The sequence below is a fragment of the Schistocerca piceifrons genome, chromosome 10, assembly GCF_021461385.2.
Source record: "Schistocerca piceifrons isolate TAMUIC-IGC-003096 chromosome 10, iqSchPice1.1, whole genome shotgun sequence".
In the NCBI taxonomy this organism is placed as follows: domain Eukaryota; kingdom Metazoa; phylum Arthropoda; class Insecta; order Orthoptera; family Acrididae; genus Schistocerca; species Schistocerca piceifrons.
Window position 1 is genome coordinate 123442139 of NC_060147.1, and position 21231 is coordinate 123463369.

The following is a 21231-nucleotide window of genomic DNA, read 5'->3' on the forward strand; positions in this document are numbered from 1 at the left end:
ACCACATGAACAAGTCTAGCAGGCATGGAATAACGTATCCCAAGCCATCTCCTCTGCCATTCTTGCAACAGGAAGGTAATGGATTGTTGCAACAGCTTAGTGCTCGTCCAAACACTGCCGGTGAAACGTAGCATCCTCTGCAAGATGGGCACCAACTTCCTTGTCCAGCACGATCTCCGGACTTATGTCCAATAGAGCACTTGTGGGATATGATAGGATGAGAAGTGACTTGTGTGACTCGTCAACCAACATGTCTCACAGAACCACATGAACAAGTCTAGCAGGCATGGAATAACGTATCCCAAGCCATCTCCTCTGCCATTCTTGCAACAGGAAGGTAATGGATTGTTCCAACAGCATAGTGCCCGTCCAAACACTGCCCGTGAAACGTAAGCATCCTCTGCAAGACGGGCAGCAACTTCCCTGGCCAGCACGATCTCCGGACTTGTGTCCAATCGAACATGTGTGGGATATGATAGGACGAGAAGTGACTTCTGTGGCTCGTCAACTAACAAGTCTTACAGAACCAGATGAACAGGTGTAGCAGGCATGGAATAACGTATCCCAAGCCATTACTCACCATCTGTATGATGTATTGATGTCAGAGTCAGCACCTGCATTGCTGCGTTTGGAGGTTGCACCATGTACTAATATGGGTTTTCAGTGTGGGTGTATACGGGAACTCGGGGCAGAACGGGATAGCGGGGCACAATGGGAAATTGCTCTTTTCTAGACTGGACAGTGCTGCAACCTGTCGTATGGGCATGTAACTATTTCTCCGAATGGAAAGGAAGTCAGGGCAGCCATTTTGATTTAGTTTGAAGTGCGGGATCTAAGTGAATTGTTGTCGCTCACGTTACCACTTGTGTTGTTCTAACGTTTGGTGAATTTCAACGCCAGGTAAGCTGTTAATTATTAATTGTATACCCTAAAATGACGCATTCCCTTAAAGGTCCTGGCATTTTTTATACTTTAGTTATTTAATGCGTTTAAATAGGTCAGGTATTACACTCCATAAAAGTTGTTAACATCAAAAGCGCTCTTGGGGCGGAACGGGACGGGGCAGAATGGGATAGTGTCCCGTTCTGCGTCGTCATATTTTGATGCAAGTTGAAATCAAACTGTATTCTTTTTTCTTTCCCCCTTGCTGTTCCAGATGGTGCATACGTACATGAAAAAGACTTATAGACAGCAATTGGACGTAAAAGCGATGGAAATGGCAGTTTCAGCCGTTTCATCTTCCCACATGGGATTTTTAAAAGCATCTAAGCAGTTCAACGTACCGAAATCAACATTGGAAAGATATGTGCGTAAAGCTACGAATAATCCTGACCACATAATTGACAAATCATATCGGAAATTTAAACAGGTGTTCACTGCAGAATAAGAACATGAGCTGGTAACATAACTGAAGTCAATGGAAAGCAGACTTTTTGGTCTAACAATGAAAGATCTCAGATCGCTAGCCTATCAGTTAGCCGAAAGAAATGGCTTACCACACAGATTTGACAAACATACTTGTCTAGCTGGACAAGACTGGGTTAAAGGATTTATTACGAGGCATCCTACACTGTCTATTCGCAAGCCAGAATATACTTCTGGTGCTCGAGCAATGGGATTCAACAAAGTAGCAGTTTCACAGTTTAACTCTCTTCTCAATAATGTTATTGATAAGTACAATCTGACTGCTGACAAAATATTCAACTGTGATGAAAGTGACTTGACAGTTAATCCTAAAAGTCAGTCGAAAATAATAGCACTCAAGGAAAAAAGGCAAGTAGGAGCGGTGACACCTACAGAACGTGGAGAAACCGTTATACCAATCATCTGCATGTCTGCATCTGGGTTATACATGCTGACCGTGCTTATCTTTCCAAGGAAGAAGAAGAAACAAGAATTTGAGCTTGGATTGCCTCCAGGGGGCTGGTCCGAAGTTCACCCCTCGGGGTGGATCACTAGCGAATTATTTCTAGTATGGTTTAGAAAGTTTGTGGGATTTTCTCTGGCCACGAGAGAATCACCTGTGCTTCTGGTTGTTGATGGACATTCAACTCACACTAGAAACCTGGAGCTGCTTGGTATTGCCAGAGATAATGGTGTAGTCTTCCTTTGTTTACCGCCACACACTTCACATAAATTACAACCCCTGGATGTAACGCTTTTCAAGCCCCTGAGTTGTTATTATAGTGAAGAGATAAAAAAAATGGCTACGGAGACATCCAGGAAAAGTTGTCACTCTTTTCTAAATACCATCACTATTTGGGGCCGCGTTTTTACGTGCTGCAGCGATGCCGACGGCTATAAATGGCTTTAAGAGAAATGGAATATGGCCGTCTGACCTGAATGTGTTTTCAGACACAGACTACCTCCCATCAGCGCCAACAGATATTCAGTTCGAAAACTGCGAAAGCCCGACTACAAACTCTACAGATGGACAATCTAACACATTGATTACAGGCTCTCCAGTATCTACTGAACTTGCCACTAATAGGCCTACGACTAAGACTGACCAAGGCTCAATCATTGACCCCCAGCCTGCATGTTCACGGATGCCATACTCTCCCAGCCAGCTACGTTCGCCGAACAACTCAGCTCTCCAGATATCGCCCGAGGCTGTCATTCCAGTCTTACTAATCTGTCAAAATACTCGGCGGACTACACGACGAAAAGGAAAAACCGTCGTATTAACAGATTCTCCTTATAAGAAAGAACTGCAGAATGCTGTCACATGCAAAGTAAGCCTACAGAAAGGTGGAGGGTGCACAAATATGAGAAATGTCAGGACAGAGACGTCAGGTGCAATGCAACTTAAGGCTAAAATATCAAACTGTACACCCAAAAAAACCAAAACAGGGGACATCAAAGACCTTAAGAAAAGTAAAAGGAAGAAGATGATGGAGAAGAGAGAATCAGAGAGAGAGAGGATGCTGAGTGTCTGTACTGTGGGGACTTCTAATCTGTTTCTAATGAGGGCTGGGTCGCATGCCAGAGTGGGCACACAATTCATGTGCTGGCACAGACAGTGAAGATGAAGAGGAAATACTAATGTGTGACTATCGTCGAAAGGGCTAGTAGTTAGTGGTTTGGTGGCTATTAAGCATTGTACATTTTTCGGAATGACGTTAAAATATCTTCTTATTTTGAAGAATGACTTTCTAATTGTTTAAATAACACATTCCTTCGTCTGAATTGCCTTGTATACAACATTTTCTCATAGTTTAATACGATATTCGTACTTCAGATTCAATGTTTATGCAATAATTTAACAAAAAAAACCTTATCCCATTCTGCCCCGTGGGTGGGGCGGAACGGGAAATATGCAAGACTTTATTTGAAAAATTGTAAAAAATGCAAAATGTATTGTTCAAGTGATTTTAAAATAAGCTACATTAGATTACACTACAAGGTGTTTTTTTATGACTTTAAGAAGTGTTTCCTTGTGTTCCCTTATTTTATACAATTTGCTAAACATTAAGTATCCCGTTCCGCCCCGAGGTCCCCTACCTGATAACTCAGAACTGCTTGTGCTATTGATATGCAAGTGTCAGCATTTCATGCACTCGGTATGAACTGTTGCAACAATATACACTGCTGGCCACCGTAAATGCAACACCAAGAAAGACAAGAGGTAGCACAACAATATTTATTTTGTAGATAACATGTTGACCAAGTATCAAATGATTACGTTTACAGACGTCTGTGACATGTGGTTCCTGTCAGAATCAGTAGCCAGAGTAGCCGGCATTGAGTCAAAGAGACGTTGGATGTGTTCCTGGGGTACAGCAGCCCAAGCAGCTTCCACACGTTGCCAAAGATCATCTGGTGTGGCAGCTGGGGATGTAATCTGGGTCACTCGTTAAGCAACCATGGACCACACGTTTTCTATCGGCGAAAGATCCGGAGAGCGAGCCGGCCAGGGAAGCAATTCAATCTGGTTATTGACGAAGGACCTTTGGACAATGCGTGCCACGTGTGGTCGCGCATTATCCTGTTGAAATATGGCTGTGGCCGAGCCCTGATGGTAAGGAAGGACAACTGGCTCCAGCACCTCGGATATGTAGCGCCGGCTATTTAAAGTACCGGCAATGCGTACTAGAGGCGTGCGAGAGTAATATCCAATACCGCCCCATACCCACACTCGAATCCGACCATCGTGGTGCTGCAGACAGAAGCGTGCCTCGTCAGTAAAGACAACGTCATACCATTCTGCCGTCCACATCCGTCTGTCATCACACCATTGGCGACGGAGACGTCTGTGGTTCTGCGTCAATGGTAGACGAAGCAATGGACGTCTTGCGGACAGACCACTCTGCTGCAAACGGCGTCGAATGGTACGCGCAGACACTGGATGATGCGTTACAGACGCAATGTGCTGTGCTATGGTTCGGGATGTCACTGAGCGATCCGTCACTGCCATGCGCACAATGTGCCTATCAGCACGTGCAGTGGTGCACCGAGGTGAATGCGATCGACCACGTCGGTCCGTCGTACCCTCCTGCATCCAACGGTCACATATCCGCATTACAGTTGTTTGTTTCGTCCAACACGACTAGCGATTTCTCTGTATGATAATCCACAATCTCGGTAAGCCACTATCCTTCCTCTGTCGAACTCGGATACTTGATCAAACGATGTTCGCTGTTGTCTACGAGGCATAACTGGTCGTCTTGTGAAACAACCACAAGGTAAACACACGTGCCGAACGTACACTCGTCGAAATCGCCAAGCCTTAAATGGCGCTATGAGGTGGCGCCACAGGCGCGCGTGATGTGCGTCTGCGCTAAAATTCTAATCAGTTGCATATCTCATCGCTGCAAACCCATGGTGTAAATTTCACTTGATTCGGATGCTTCCTTCAGGGTGTTGCATTTACGGTGGCCAGCAGTGTATTTTGACTTGTAAATCTCAAAAAGGGTGTACTAATTCCTCTTTCAGCAGTTTATCGGATTAGATATCAATTAGGCATACAGGCACAGTCGCTGCCTTGAGTGATTGCTCGTGGGCAATATTGTAGAGAGGAGTACCACTGTAAACTGTACCCCTGATACCTAGGAGACTGCACTGTAGAAACTGATTTTTTGTGAGCCTCAGCACGTAATTTTTATTGGCTACTTCTTTGAAGTTCTTTGCTAGAGATAGTGTATGGAGTGCAGTAGCAGCGCACACAGGAAGAACAGCCCGGATCGTGTGGTGGTCTCCCTGAACCTGGGCTCTGGAGACACACTGCGAGCTGTGGCACTCTCCGTGAACTTGCGGTTCGGAGACACAGTGTACACAGTCCGGCCGTTGAGCGGCTGCACCGGCCTTCTGTTCTTTCTCAGCTGTCCATGTGCGGACTTCACTCTCCTGAAGCCTTCCACCTGCCACAGAGGAGAGGAGCAGCGTGAATCACACGTCCCCAAAAATGCTTCTCATCTAAACACTTATAATATCGTAAGCATGCACTTAAAAAATATTCACATCATTTCTCAAAAATAAGTGTCCTAGAATCAATTTGTAATGCTGATTCTAAAGACTAATTCTCTTCTGAAACGTCAGAATTATTCACAAAATATGAATTTTTTTTTGATGTTTTTATACTGCTACTTATACTCAGATCAGCAAAACATTATGACCACTGAAACTTCCTGGCAGATTAAAACTGTGTGCCTGACCGAGACTCGAACTCAGCACCTTTGCCTTTCGCGGGGCAAGTGCTCTACCATCTGAGCTACCGAAGCACGATTCACGCCCCGTCCTCACAGCTTTACTTCTGCCAGTACCTCGTCTCCTACCTTCCAAACTTTACAGAAGCTCTCCTGCGAACCTCGGTCCGGCACTCAGTTTTAATCTGCCAGGAAGTTTCATATCAGCGCACACTCCGCTGCAGAGTGACAATCTCATTCTGGAAACATCCCCCAGGCTGTGGCTAAGCCATTTCTCCGCAATATCCTTTCTTTCAGGAGTGCTAGTTCTGCAAGGTTCGCAGGACAGCTTCCGTAAAGTTTGGAAGGTAGGAGACGAGATACTGGCAGAAGTAAAGCTGTGAGGACGGGGCGTGAGTCGTGCTTGGGAAGCTCAGTTGGTAGAGCACTTGCCCGCGAAAGGCAAAGGTCCCGAGTTCGAGTCTCGGTCGGGCACACAGTTTTAATCTGCCAGGAAGTTTCATATCAGCGCACACTCCGCTGCAGAGTGATAATCTCATTCTGGATTACGATGACTGCCCACTGTGACGTTACATGCTGCCTGGTGGCGTTGCTGTAACAAAACTATGTTAGCAGACACGGACGGCGGATCACCCTAGCGAAGATATGAACCCTGACAGAGGGCAGGATATCTTTACGCAGAGCCCGTGAACGAGTGTCTCGAAAACAGCGAAGCTGGTCGAATGTTCACGTGCTACTGTCGTGAGCATCTCTACCGTATCTTCCTTCGTCGTCGGCGTTGTCGTTGTTACCGTGAGACACCGTTATACCAAGTGGAAAGGCGCGTCGATCTTAGAGCATGACATATGGTAACCTTCAGTCATTGACAACACACAACGGTCACGGTTGCACCTGATTCCAGAATAGCTGCTGTAGTTAGCATCTACGAACTACCCCCTCTTGACCAGGTCCCCAGAATTTAACTCTTAACGAGATCCCTTCGAAGCAAATTGTCATAACGATCATCTGTAAAGGCTTCGTGCAACGATAAGAAATGTTACAGTTTATGGATTAGTAACAGATACGACCAAACGTCTTATTTCTTCTGTTTTATTTAACGTAACTTTGTTCACAGTTTTATTTCGCGTTCACCACTCATTCACACTCTTGATGTGGAGTATATGCGAGTGCCTGAACCCTAACTCCCAAGTTCCATCGAAACCCTTTGATGAACAGTTTTGGGCAATGATAATGATACAGTATTTTGTAATTGACTCTTCTGGTTTAGCCACCGCCTCCACGAATGTTTCTTAGGCGTTAAGACAATTACACACTTTTCTCTCCGATCCGCAATTATTAAGAGCTCGCGTAAAAGTTAACGTTTTTCTCCTTTTCATAAATAGGAGCCAGCTCTCCGCGATATAATTAAAAAAAAAAAAAAAAAAAACGGTCTCAATACCGCATCCCTCGTTAGATGCGTATAGATTTATCCCGGAATTGACCGCCCTTTAGGTGTACTCAATTTAATGACCACACTTCGCTATCCGCGATTTGGTGTAATTAAATGTCCTTTTGTTACTCTGATTGTATACCGTAGTTATTTAAAACTCGCCCCTATATTTTTTCACCACGCACAATTAGCACTTCTTTACTTGTTTTATATGTAAGAGTAAACGAAAAAAATGACGCCGTATCATCGGCTTCGTCGATATAAAGCAAAGCACCTCAATATGACGAGTTTTAGCTCTTCTTATAGGATCGGCTACCTTACTCATTAATTTACTACATATTATTTCCAATAACATTAAACAGGTATCGCCGTTATATTTTAATTGTATTCAAAAGCATGTTATTATTATTATTACGACCGACCAAATAGCGCGGCGTGCGTTTTTAACGATAGCTTTAGACTCGCCCAGCCTTTATTCATGCAATATTATATATAAATATACAGACGGGACCGAAAGATCGATCTCTCTACCGTAACCAATAGAGGCAAATACGCTATTCAAGTTCCGTTACATCTATCTTGACTCGTATTGTTACAAAAAAATGGTTCAAATGGCTCTGAGCACTATGGGACTTAACATCTGTGGTCATCAGTCCCCTAGAACTTAGAATTACTTAAACCTAACTAACCTAAGGACATCACACACATCCATGCCCGAGGCAGGATTCGAACCTGCGACCGTAGTAGTCACGCGGTTCCGGACTAAGCGCCTGAACCGCACGGCCACCGCGGCCGGCCTATTGTTACACGTCTACAGGAAAAGGTAGACAGACAGTGAAACTACCACGAGGCGCTAAATGGTTGGACGTCCACGGCTCTCCACAGAACGTGGGGTTTGGAGGCTTGTCTGCTATGTAATGTAGGATAGATGTTTATCTGTGGCATCTCTCCCAAAAGAGCACAATGCTGGTGCATGCGCAAGGGTTTTGGTTGGTTGGTTGGTTTGGGGGATGAAAGGGACCAGACTGCCATGGTCATCGGTCCCTAAGGGTTTTGGGGCACACCATTCTTTGTACACTATTGAACATGGAGCTCTACAGCAGACCATCCCAAATGTCACATATTGATCCGAAGATATCACTGATTATGATTGCAGTGGGCGCTGACCATCGATCAACGGAAATGTGTCGGCTCTTCAGGTGAATCACATTTTTGCTACACCAGGCCAAGCCAAAGGCAGCGATTCATTGGCAGAACACTTAGAATGAGCGACAGGTCTACCAAAGAGACTGCTTACACCACCCTTGTCCGCCCTATTCTGGAGTATTGCTGTGCGGTGTGGGATCCACATCAGGTGGGACTGACGGATGACATCGAAAAAGTACAAAGAGGGGCAGCTCGTTTTTTATTGTCGCGAAATAGGGGAGATAATGTCACATACGTGATACGTGAACTGGAGAGTCAATCATTAAAACAAAGGCGTTTTTCATTGCAACGGGATTTTCTCAAGAAATTTCAATCACCAGTTTTCTCCTCCGATTGCGAAAACATTCAGTTGGCACCCACCTACATTGGGAGAAATGATCAACACGATAAAATAAGATAAATCAGGGCTCGCACAGAAAAATTTAAGTGCTCGTTTTTCCCGCATGCCGTTCGAGAGTGGAACGGTAGAGAGACAGCTTGAAGGTGGTTCATTGAACCCTCTGCCTGGCACTTTATTGTGAATAGCAGAGTAATCACGTAGATGTAGACCAGGTCGATGGTCGTCTCCACAAAAGCCGTGGTCGAGGTGAACAGCGCCTCGATACATGCTCCATGGTCGCAGCCTGATGGGATCAGTGTTATGCTATGGGAGACATTCTCCTGCACTTGCATGAAACCTGTGGTAACACACGCTGACAACTGCGAACTAGCTGCATCCTTTCATGCTTGAGGTCTTCCCCGATGGGATGTCATCTTTCAGCAGTGTAACTGTACCTGTCTCGAACCCAGAACCGTGCTACAATGGTTTGAGGGGCATTGTCGTGACGTTACGTTGATGTAAATTGTATGGAACCCAGCTGGGTCGTTGTCGGCCGCCATCACCGCGTACGCAAATCAGCGGTCCGTTATTTATGCGTATTACATGACCTTTGTGTAGACATCTAATGACACATACCTCCACCTCCACAAACCTACCACCCAATTGCCGGATCCCTTATACACAGAATCAGTGTTGCATTTCATTCCAAAGATGGACAAACGATCTACCAGGTAGGTGGTCATAATGCTTCGCCTCATGTGTGTGAACTGGCTCATCAAATATTTCAAACCTTAAATAATAAAATATCGCCAGTTGGTATCTTTTTATCTTTGGAAGGCGTTTCATTGTATAGATCATGTCAAAAATCTTGAAAAAACGCAAATTCTATGAACTGATGGATTTTCACCCTGTTGGTGTGAATCATATTTAACAAAGAGAATGGAAAATGTTCTGCTGAATAATTCAGACAATGTGTTTAGGGCACAGAAAATTTTAGTGTCTGGGCAGAGTTCACAAAGAGAGTACCACAGGCCTCAATTTTGGGTCTACTTCTACTTGTAATATATACAATATATATGACTCCCAGTCAACAGTTAAAAAGAAGAACTGATACTTTTTGCATGCAGTATTAGCGTTATAATAAATCCCATTAAAGAGAAAGCAACAGAAGAGAATGTTAATATCGTTTTTTAAAAGAATTGTTTAGTTGCACTGGTTGAGTGTTCCGTTCATTCTTGGTAGAATATTTTATACATTATGAATGAAACTCTGACAACTCAGTGTAATATTCTGCATCATCATCATCAGGTACACAGACGTTTAGTCGATGATGGCCCAACAGCCGAAAACCAGTTCGTGCAACAAATAATAAATATTGAGGAATATTTCACTAGTGTTGTGTGGGTTTCATTCATAGTGAATTGCTTAGTGGTTCTCTGAAAATGGACTACCCCAAAATTGTGAGAAAACACACTACATTCAGTTATGTACAACAAATGGACTCATTAACAATGCACATGAGTGGGAAGGAGTAACGGGGTGGAATGCTTCTCAACAAATTTGGGTGCTTTTGCTAATCTTGGAAACAAACGAATTAACCTCCGGAGATATTTTGCGTATTAACACTGAATAATGTCTCATCGATAACAAATTTGTTGCCGTTCTCATCTCTTAGAGACAAAATTTGGTTCCACAAAAGTGAGCAGAAAGAATAATGAATCTCATTATGATCTACAGCCGTCATGTCAAGAATCTTCTAGAATCCAGGTATCTTAACTGCGCCATCACAGAACATATATTTGCTAGTGAAATTCATCGTAAATAATCCATTGCAATTTCACGAGGATTGGTACATCCGTACCTACAACTCCAGAGAAAAACATAACCCTTATTATACATAATCAAAACCGTCAGTGGCTCAGTAGGAGTTCCTTATGTGCAGCAAAAATTCTTGATCATTTTCCCAATAGCATAAAATATCTGATGGGTAGCGAAGTAAGTTTTAAATGTTACCCAAAATCATTTCTCCTGGACAACTACTTGTACTCCAATGATGAATTTCTATTTGAAAACCGATACCACGTAAAAAAAGCAAACTTGTTTTTAAGTGTAGTTACATAATTTCAAATGATCTATGGAACACTTAGCTAACTAACTAATGGTTTAAGAATTTGACACTCAAACGTTACACTAAAAGTTCAATCAAGGTCCATATCTTCGTAACTATTGCTTTATTTTTTAGACAATTTCTAAACTTGATCTGTCTGGATATCCACGCCGCTTCCAAGATTCGGGGAGACACGCCGGAGGTGGATAGAATCTACATGGTAGACTAACATCGACGTCCGGTGTGCTAGCTAACTTGGATTTTAGGTGGTTTCCCACATCTGACAGGGTGAATACTGTGCTGGTAGGGGAGACCAGGGCAAAATGATCCCTTTAAGGAGTCCGTCCATTTACTCTGGCTAACATACAAAATATTTTATAAAATCCATTGGGTATATGTTTTGCATATATTTTACTTGTTATATGTAAAGGATTATTTTGCCCCTGGTCTTTGGGGTAAAATGATCCCCTGGCTTAGAATTTGCACTTTACTGCCATTCTTTGTAAATTTGTTTCTTTTAGTAAATTAAATGCATATGTTATTCAACTTTTACTGCGCAATGTACTTAGATAACGTATTATTTTACATAAATGCATTTAGTTAATGGGAAATGAAATTCTGATTCACTGTCACAAAGTTAAAAAATGAAATATTCAACGTTATCATTTAAAATACAAATTGAACAAAAAGAATACAAAGCTGTTTACATATTAAACTTCCTTTTCCTTGGCAAAACATTTCTGTTTCTACAAAAATCACAAATGGAGTCATTATCATCATCGTCAACTCCAGCACATTCCTCAAGAGCCCAGTTTTTACAGCCCTGACACATAATCCAACCTTCACCACTTAACGAAGATACAAAAGTTTCTTTGGAGTAAATACACTCTGGGTTGCCATCGACATCCTCGGCATCGTCATTCTCACAACTCTCTAGCATGCTTGACCCTCCCGTCTTCTTAGACGTTTCTTTTCTTCTCTGCAAAGAGCCATCAGATGTTTTTACATGAACTTGTTTACATTTAGGTCTTTGTAGGCATTTCCCTTTCTGTAAATCATCCTTTTTCTTTTTTCCTCCACTGAGGCACTTTTATATGGACTGCTAGTCAGTATTATTGCGCCACCCCTGTGCCTCTTCCTAGCAGACCTTGGTCCATTCATTTTGGGAACTGGAATGATTTGGGCTGGCAATCTTGTACCGAATGATGTTTTCCTACATAAAGATCCTCCCACTCCACTTGGTCCTGGTTGGGAAATATCTAAACGTGGGAGGTCAGATTCAATAAAAGTTGTGATTGTTGAGTGATTTCCATGTGTTGTAGGCTCTGGAGACCCTGATTCCTTATTGACAGAAGACTGTGCATGTGGTATGCATTCTTCAGTTAAGACTTTAGAACTGCTTCCAGTTTCCATTGCTACACAATTTGACTGATCTAGTTGGTCGGTAGTTTCTGCAGCTATAAAGTCTGCATCAGTAAAGATTTCTGGGTCATAAGGATATATCCCACATTTCTTAAATCCATTTGTAGCATTCATGGGTATGCATGCTTTGAGGTAAGCTTCCCCAAAAATCTGACTTATCTGGAAAAGTGTGAGTACCCTCCCTGAGTGGTTGTTAAGCCGTTTCTCCAAAGCCTTGTCATAATGTGTGCTTGAAGGAAACATTATTGACCTATCTAGTGGCTGGAGCTTGTGTGTGCAGTGGGGAGGTAAACATATGGTGGTAAAAAAGTTTTTTCTGGCAGCTTCAATCACATCCAAATTTTTCGTGTGGCTGAGGTGTCCACCCTTTATTAGCAGTGCTGGATCATCCTTTATGGTTCTGCATGTTGCACAAAATGCTGAAACTAATCCTCGAACACCTCGAGTCTCATCCATGCAGTAGAGTTGCAGACAAAAATAGTTCCAGGCGGAGCTCCATCAGTTAACTATGCTTTCATCCTTTTTCGGGGAAATATGAGCATCGGTGGTATGAATGTTCCTCCAGCAGACATGCATAAAACAGCTGTAGTGGACTCACCACGCTCACCAGACACAATTCGCCCTACTTGTAGTCGACCCTTCTTCGCCAAAACTCGTGAATTCCTAGATGAAAATGTTCCAATACAAGTTTCATCCACGTTAAAAGCTCTGTGATGAGGATATGGCCGATCAGGATTTACTTCCCCAAGATTTTGAATAATTTCGTCACAACAGGCCGATTGAATGCACGAGCTCTTGCAGCTGGTGTTGATTCTGGAACTCTGAGGAAGAGATCTGGATGTCGTCGTCGAAAACCAGCTAACCAACCTTCTCCAGCCATACCCAGTTCTGTGTTAAAAGGACGTGGTATACCATTTTTCACTGCTAATTCGAGTGCTAAGTGGCGCACATCTTTTGTTGTCAGACCATAAAATCTTGTTTCCATATCCACAATATGCTTAACCAGTTCCTCCTCTTGGCATTGAGTGAAAACAGGTTTATAATTTTCTAAGACTTTCTTATCTTGCACAGCAGATGTATTTCTTCCTGTTACTCTTCTTTTTAGTGCCATTCTAGGGACATTAAAATTCCTACTTTCTGTTTTTACAGGCATTCCTATTTGAACTGCCTTAATGGCGTTGTTCAAATTGTCAGCACACCAGCTTTGACGATCAGTTTTCCGAACGTAAGTTCGCACCATTGTTGAGTCTGAAAATTGAAACACTTAAATAAACAATCGCATGAAACTAAACAATTAAGTATGTCGTTAAGTAAACGCATGCATAAAAATATATAAGTAGGCTTATTTATATGTAATAGTTTATTAATGGGGTAATATGGTCCCTACGGGGTATAATAGTCCCCTCTACATGATCATTTTGCCCCAAACCCTCGTCCTGCAACAGCAACAACATTGCGGGAGAACGCCATCTTGTATGCTAACAACAAAGCGAATACAACTTCCTTACAAACTGCGTTAAAAGCCGAAATATTTGTGACTCACTTTAGAGGCACACAGTGTGACATAAACAATTACAGATTTAGAACTTACCTTAGATCAACAGTGCATAAAACGAAGTTTTCTTCTGTAAATCTTGTTGCAGAACACACGGCGGAACCATATCACTGGTGTATCCTTAGACTCATGCGAGCTCTTAATTCACGAATTGTCCGCTTCATGGCAGCACTAACTGTGAAGACAGAGAGTGTGACCATTATGCCCCAAGCGAACGTTTCGCCCCGGTCTACCCTACTCATTTACCGCATCGGCTACATGATTCACAAACATTTAGGAAACGTTCTCAAACTTTCACAGGGAAGATATCACAGATTTAGACAGAATGCGCACACACATCTCGTCTGGGTTGGAGAAGGGACTGAGACAGGAAGGGCATCTGGTGACCCTCTGCCACTAACATTGCCAAATCTAGATTAACATGTCGATCCCATGCAGACGTGGGATAAAATATGAGATGTCTTTTAATAAAAACACGAGGATGAACTCTGGTGCCTAAGAGGGGCTTGATAATAACAATGTCAAGCGATATTCCTACTTGTGGACTGCGAAGTAACGGTTACTAATACTTTTTAATTTGCAGTTTTTGGGAGATTACATCTGTTCCATTGAGAGAACAGCAAAAACTATTTCTTTTGGCAGTACTTACGAGAAAACAACGTCTTGAAAAAATTAATATGCTATACCAATATTTCTTCTCTAATAACTGTAATTATTTTCTTTGTGATAAATGAGACACTAGATTGTTCCTTCTTCATGTTCTTGTATCGACACGAAAAGTGTGTTAAGTTGTACTCGCTGTGTTTGTTTGCTAATAATAATTGGAATATTGCGTTTTAAACATTTTTTTCTCATGTTGTTGTTGTGGTCTTCAGTCCTGAGACTGGTTTGATGCAGCTCTCCATGCTACTCTATCCTGTGCAAGTTTCTTCATCTCCCAGTACCTACTGCAGCCTACATCCTTCTGAATCTGCTTACTGTATTCATCTCTTGGTCTCCCTCTACGATTTTTACTCTCCACGCTGCCCTCCAGTACTAAACTGGTGATCCCTTGATGCCTCAGAGTATGTCCTACCAACCGATCCCTTCTTCTAGTCAAGTTGTGCCTCAAACTCCTCCTCAATTCTATTCAATACCTCAATTTTTTCTCAGTAAAGCGAAAAACCTCTCAATTCTCCTGTTTTGAATACATCATGCAATTAATTTCTGGCACTTTAATTTAAGCTGGAAGCGACTTGGTTAGGAAGCAATGATCGAGTGCGTTATGCGCCCTATTGGTAGTTTTTTAATTATAAAAAAAGTCGAGCCTGAATCTTAATTGTTATAGAATAATTTCTTTTGTAAGAACATTAACTACGTACATGATCGATCGTCACCAAGTGCACTATTAACCAACAATGGCCTTTCCGCTGGGAGCTCGTTTTCATTTATTATAATAAAGTCAATGAATATGATTCCATTTACAGCAAAAATAATTAGCATTCACAACAGTTTCAGTTACAAAAGAGGTTAGTTGCAGTTTTCCTTTCTTCGAGTGGATCCTTTTGTTTCAGACTTCATGATGCTTCTGGTCTGGAAAATCGCTTCAAAGGCGAGGAAAAAGAAGAAGATGAGGCATATACTAAAATTACTACCAATAGTTTCGTTAGCAACACTGATTTGTAAAATTTTCTCTTCCTCATATCTTCGCAGAACTTGGACCTTTACTGTCCTCCTTCAAAATCCAGCAGTAGTCTGACGTCATACGTTCATTCCACCTTCTCTGTTACCTCTTTTATGATTCCCTATGCTCCTGGTGGACGCTTTCTCCTTGCTCTCCACTTTAACGCCTTACGTTTTCAAAGAAGTCGTTAATATTTGAATGTGTTAACAACCCAACTCCCCCACATTTTTCAAAATGGTTTTAATAACGTTCATGAAATTTGTATGCTTTTTATTCCCTAGAAAGTTTTCACTGGCGGGCCTGAAGGCAGTCAATGCATCTTTTTGTTCAACATTCGTGGTATTCTCAAATTCGTGATCTTTCATCAGTTTAAAAATTTGAGGACCAATAACAATTTGTGCTTCCAGTGTTTCTTGACTGATTAAGGGAAATATACATACAAAGGTAACTAAACTAGTATCCACTTCATAAAAGAGCGCCTGCAAAGGGCTTTATTAATCTCAATTTGATATATAGGGGTGGAAAGCTTTTTTTCCCTCCACTAGCTAATTTCGGTCCTAGGCGCAAGGCACGAAATGTCTACAATCTGGCAAAAACCTTTACCTTCCAGCGCTTCGCCTTTGCCCAGTTATCGGACTCACATAAAAGCAGTGCATTTTCAGTCGCCAGCTTTCGGTTCCAATGAAATACCTCCAACTAAAATAAACTGAATCTCATTATGAAGAAAATTGTACGTCACAGAAGAAAAAATCGAAGAGTCTTGAAAACAACATGAAAAATTTAGTGAAATACATATATTAAATTGAATCACCTATAACATTGTAGCATATTGTAGAAGTATAAAATACTTTTCCTTTCAGACACAATTGCAAAATTTTACATGAATTATCGGATCGACGAACGTTTTCTCAGGTTTAGTTGTTGCAGTTATTTTATATATTTTATTGTTATTACTGGTAAAGTCCTACATATAGGTATGTCACAAGCTAAATGAGGAGACCTTAACACATGTCCTAACGTCCTGCCTCTTCTTGTCAATATTTCGCACATGCTCGTATCCTCCCTGATTCTGTGGAGAATCTCTTCATTTCTTATCTTATCAGTCCATCTGATTTTCAACATTCTTCTACAGCACCACATCGCAAACGCTTTGATTCCCTTCTTTTCCGGTTTCCTACTCCCACGATTCACTTCCATAGAATGCTGTACCCCAAACATACATACTCATTGAGTTTGGCTTGATATCAGTAGACATCCTTTGGCCAGGAATGTCCTCTTCGCTATGCTAGTCTCCTTTTTACGCCCTTCTTCTTTCTTACATCACGTGTTATTTTACTTCCAAAGTAGTAGAATACCTTCAGTTTATATCCCGGCAGGCAGTGCTGATGTGCCTCTTCATCCATCTCCAGGTGGGGAACAGATCGCATTATTGCCAGATTTACCCCTGCCTCTCAACTACTATGTCATGGATTCCCCCCCTCCCCTCTGACACTGGCCAATTGCCCTACGTATGAAACACTGGGAAATTCAAAAATTGACAGGAATTCAAAATTTGTTCGGAAATTCAAAATTTAACGAGAAATTAAAAAATAGCGCAATTATGCTAGTGCATCTTCCCCCACCCCTATGACATCACTGTGGAAGTAGGACCAGTGCCCTAAATATTAGTGGGAAATCCACGATGATGCAATATCCTGTTGGAATTCAGGACAACAGACTCTCTAATATATGCACAGTCTGCACTCTTGTCAGATTTCGTCAGTTTTCCCCTGACATCACGCACCTGAAACAAACTACGTTTGTTTCTCATGCAGGTCCAAGCCTGCCTATTAGAGAAATGATGTTTTCCTGCTGCCAGTATAAGCATGCGGTTCTAGGACAATTGGTTTTGTTCCCCTATATCAGTTCTAGGACAAAGAACATTGTCTCACCCAAGACAAATAATGGGTTTCCCCCATGCAGGTTCAAGCCTGCCTGCTATTCAGAGTCAAAACAAAAGGTGTTTGTTTCCTCTGCAGGGCCATGTGTGTCATGCCTGCCAGTCTATGCATGTTGGCGGAATAAACATGTTATTCACCCTACATGTACTATCCAGTCTGCTGACCTACTTAACACGTTTCCTCCAAGTTATTATTCACTCAGACCAGTGTAGCTGTTTTTAAGTCAGGTCGCTTACAGAATTAAAGATAGCCACTGACATCACACACCTGCTGCTTCTGCTAAGTGCAGCTCCCCAAAGTTTGGACCTGTCCACATGTGTTATGTTGGTAATGGATAGGAATTTGGTGTCTTTATTTTTAAAGAAATTCCACACAATGGAGAGACGATCGGCCATCACCATCGTCACAAGAGCCCCACTGTAGCTCCTTCCAGTCACCTCGTCACACTGGAGCGAGTTGCACAAAGTGTACTATCGTTCGGCTGCTTAACATGAAGTGCAGAATAGTAGTTCCAATTTCTACCAATATTATGTTGTTTGCGATGGCACTATAATCACAGGCCACGTTACTTGGGTTAAAGTGGAAAGGTAATTTGAAAATGAAAGCGTCAAACATATCCTTTAAATAATAGTGAAAAATTATGGGGGAATTCGAAATTCACCTATATTAAAAATTATATATACTCCACACAAACATTTTGCAGGGATATTCAAAAATGGCGTGGTGTACTATTGGAGTATGCATCAAACTGCTTCTAGCCAAAAAAAGGAGGTTGAGGTATTATGGTTTTAAAAATCTCCACAAAAAATCTGTATGTTGGAAGGGTGAGACCTTTACTGGAAGCTATAGTCATAGACTGACACTACCAGTTATATGTGCAAATTACTTCAGAGACTGCTGTATAACAGAATACATATGGAGATACTTTGAATGATGCCTGTCAAACAGTCCGGTTTCTGACCAAACAGTAGCTGTGTGAATCAGGTACTTTCATTTACAATCTACACAGAAGTTGGATTCCAGAAACAACTAATGACCTCTACTGTATTTATTCAGCTGTCTTCAGCTTACTATGCAATGTGGAGACAGGGCGTTGTGTATCATCTGCTCCATGTAATGTTTTGCAGAAGAATAATAAAGCTTCTTAACAGTATGTCGGCTGATATACCATTTCAGGTACCCTTAGGCTATACCATTAGTAACCAGAAAACCCTCAACAATGGATTACTTCAAGGCTGAGTCCTAGCGCCACTGCTATTTAGCTTGTACGAGGTGCATTCAAGTTCTAAGGCCTCCGATTTTTTTCCTTCGGACTGGAAAGAGATAGAAACATGCGCATTGTTTTAAAATGAGATCGCGTTCATTGTCAATACGTCCCAGAGATGGCAGCACCGTACGGCAGATGGAATTTTACCGCCAGCGGCGAGAATGAGAACTGTTTTAATACTTAAAATGGCAACGTTTTCCTTACTTGAACAGCGTGCAATCATTCGTTTTCTGAATTTGCGTGGTGTGAAACCAATTGAAATTCATCGACAGTTGAAGGAGACATATGGTGATGGAGTTATGGATGTGTAGAAAGTGCGTTCGTGGGTGCGACAGTTTAATGAAGGCAGAACATCATGTGACAACAAACCGAAACAACCTCACTCTCGCACAAGCCGGTCTGACAACATGATCGAGAAAGTGGAGAGAATTGTTTTGGGGGATCGCCGAATGACTGTTGAACAGATCGCCTCCAGAGTTGGCATTTCTGTGGGTTCTGTGCACACAATCCTGCATGACGACCTGAAAATGCGAAGAGTGTCATCCAGGTGGGTGCCACGAATGCTGACGGACGGCCACATGACTGCCCGTGTGGCATGTTGCCAAGCAATGTTGACGCGCAATGACAGCATGAATGGGACTTTCTTTTCGTCAGTTGTGACAATGGATGAGATGTGGATGCCATTTTTCAATCCAGAAACAAAGCGCCAGTCAGCTCAATGGAAGCACACAGATTCACCGCCACCAAACAAATTTCGGGTAACCGCCAGTGCTAGAAAAATGATGGTGTCTATGTTCTGGAACAGCGAGGGCGTAATCCTTACCCATTGCGTTCCAAAGGGCACTACAGCAACAGGTGCATCCTACGAAAATGTTTTGAAGAACAAATTCCTTCCTGCACTGCAACAAAAACGACCGGGAAGGGCTGCACGTGTGCTGTTTCACCAAGACAACGCATCCGCACATCGAGCTAACGTTACGCAACAGTTTCTTCGTGATAACAACTTTGAAGTGATTCCTCATGCTCCCTACTCACCTGACCTGGCTCCTAGTGACTTTTGGCTTTTTCCAACAATGAAAGACACTCTCCGTGGCCGCACATTCACCAGCCGTGCTCGTATTGCCTCAACGATTTTCCAGTGGTCAAAACAGACTCTTAATGAAGCCTTCGCCGCTGCCATGGAATCATGGCGTCAGCGTTGTGAAAAATGTGTAGCCCTGCAGGGCGATTACGTCGAGAAGTAACGCCAGTTTCATCGATTTCGGGTGAGTAGTTAATTAGAAAAAAAAATCGGAGGCCTTAGAACTTGAATGCACCTCGTATATTGCAGATATGCCACCCACTCACCGAGCGAGGTGGCGCAGTGGTTAGACACTGGACCCGCATTCGGGAGGACGACGGTTCAATCCCGCGTCCGGCCATCCTGATTTAGGTTTTCCGTGATTTCCCTAAATCGCTCCAGGCAAATGCCGGGATGGTTCCTTTCAAAGGGCACGGCCGACTTCCCTCCCCGTCCTTCCTTAATCCGATGAGACCGATGACCTCACTGTCTGGTCTCCTTCCCCAAAACCAACCAACCACCCACTCAGTACAGGAAGTTTGGTTAAGCTGATTATTAGGTTATAGCAGCACAGCACAAACAAATCATGGTCACTGAAGACATGTTAATAGAAGACATAAGTGTAATGTTTCAGTATGTTTATAAATGAGAACTTCAACTGAAATCTAACAGCAGTGAATTCACTTGCTTTTGTCTGAGTTATATCCTAGCTGACTAAAGTAGACAGTGTTTGATACGAGAAGTTCTGCAAGTCAGTCTTTATTTTGCTACGTTCTTCAGTCATTGCGATCTCGTTATAGACAACAACATCTGCAGACAGTTTCATAGATCTTTTAAGATGGTTAGTAGTGGTTGCATGTACTTACAGTTCATTATTCTGCCAACTCACGTGTTTTCACATCTCAATTTCCAGTTGTCAGCTTCTCCTGTGGTGATGTACTGGAGATCAGAAGTGGATGCATGCGCTTCCAGTTCTTTACCTCATCCTCCTATACATTCTCCTACGATGCTTCTGCCTTCTTCTGAGGTGATTTCTCTAAAATGGTTAGTAGCGGATGCATGCACTTCCAATTCTTCAGACTGTCATCCCATTTGCATCTTCTAATTTATCCTTTTGACACATGCACTTTCAATTCTTGATCCCGCCATCCTATGTAGCTTCAAGCCTCTCCTGTGATCAAAACTTGAAGGTGAGTAGTAATGATCATACACACTTCCAGTTCTTAACCATGTCACCCCCGTGTGTCCCCATCCATGTATGAAGCTTCTGCAATCTCTTGAAGTGACAGTTTCAAGGTGAGTAGCAGTGGACACATGAACATCCAATTCTTCTCTTCATCATCCCATGCAAGCCTCCATTCCCATATGCTGATATCAATTTCTCCTGATCTAATGCTTTTACAATGAGCAGTAGTGCATACATTTCTTCCAGTTCTTTGCCCCATCATTCTATGTGTGTCCCTAACCCCATATGTGACTGCCAGCCTCACCTACTGTGGTTTTCTCGTATGGATAGCAGTGAAAGCACGTACTTTAAATACTTCATCACTACACCCCATCTGTGGCCACTCCCCCATGCGCCACTTCTGGCTCCTCCTGAGGCCATGTTTTAAGGTGT

At 42.5% G+C, this 21231-nt stretch overlaps 1 protein-coding gene across 1 annotated transcript in view; it reads right to left on the reverse strand.

The window, feature by feature from the left end:
• Window positions 1-5129: 5129 nt before the first annotated feature.
• The window catches only part of LOC124718753 (carbonic anhydrase 13-like), a 113183-nt gene continuing 97081 nt past the window's right edge, over window positions 5130-21231 (reverse strand). Inside the window, exon 7 of the mRNA XM_047244367.1 lies at window positions 5130-5360. Coding sequence (XP_047100323.1) covers window positions 5130-5360 — 231 coding nt within the window. The remainder of the gene's footprint in view (window positions 5361-21231) is intronic.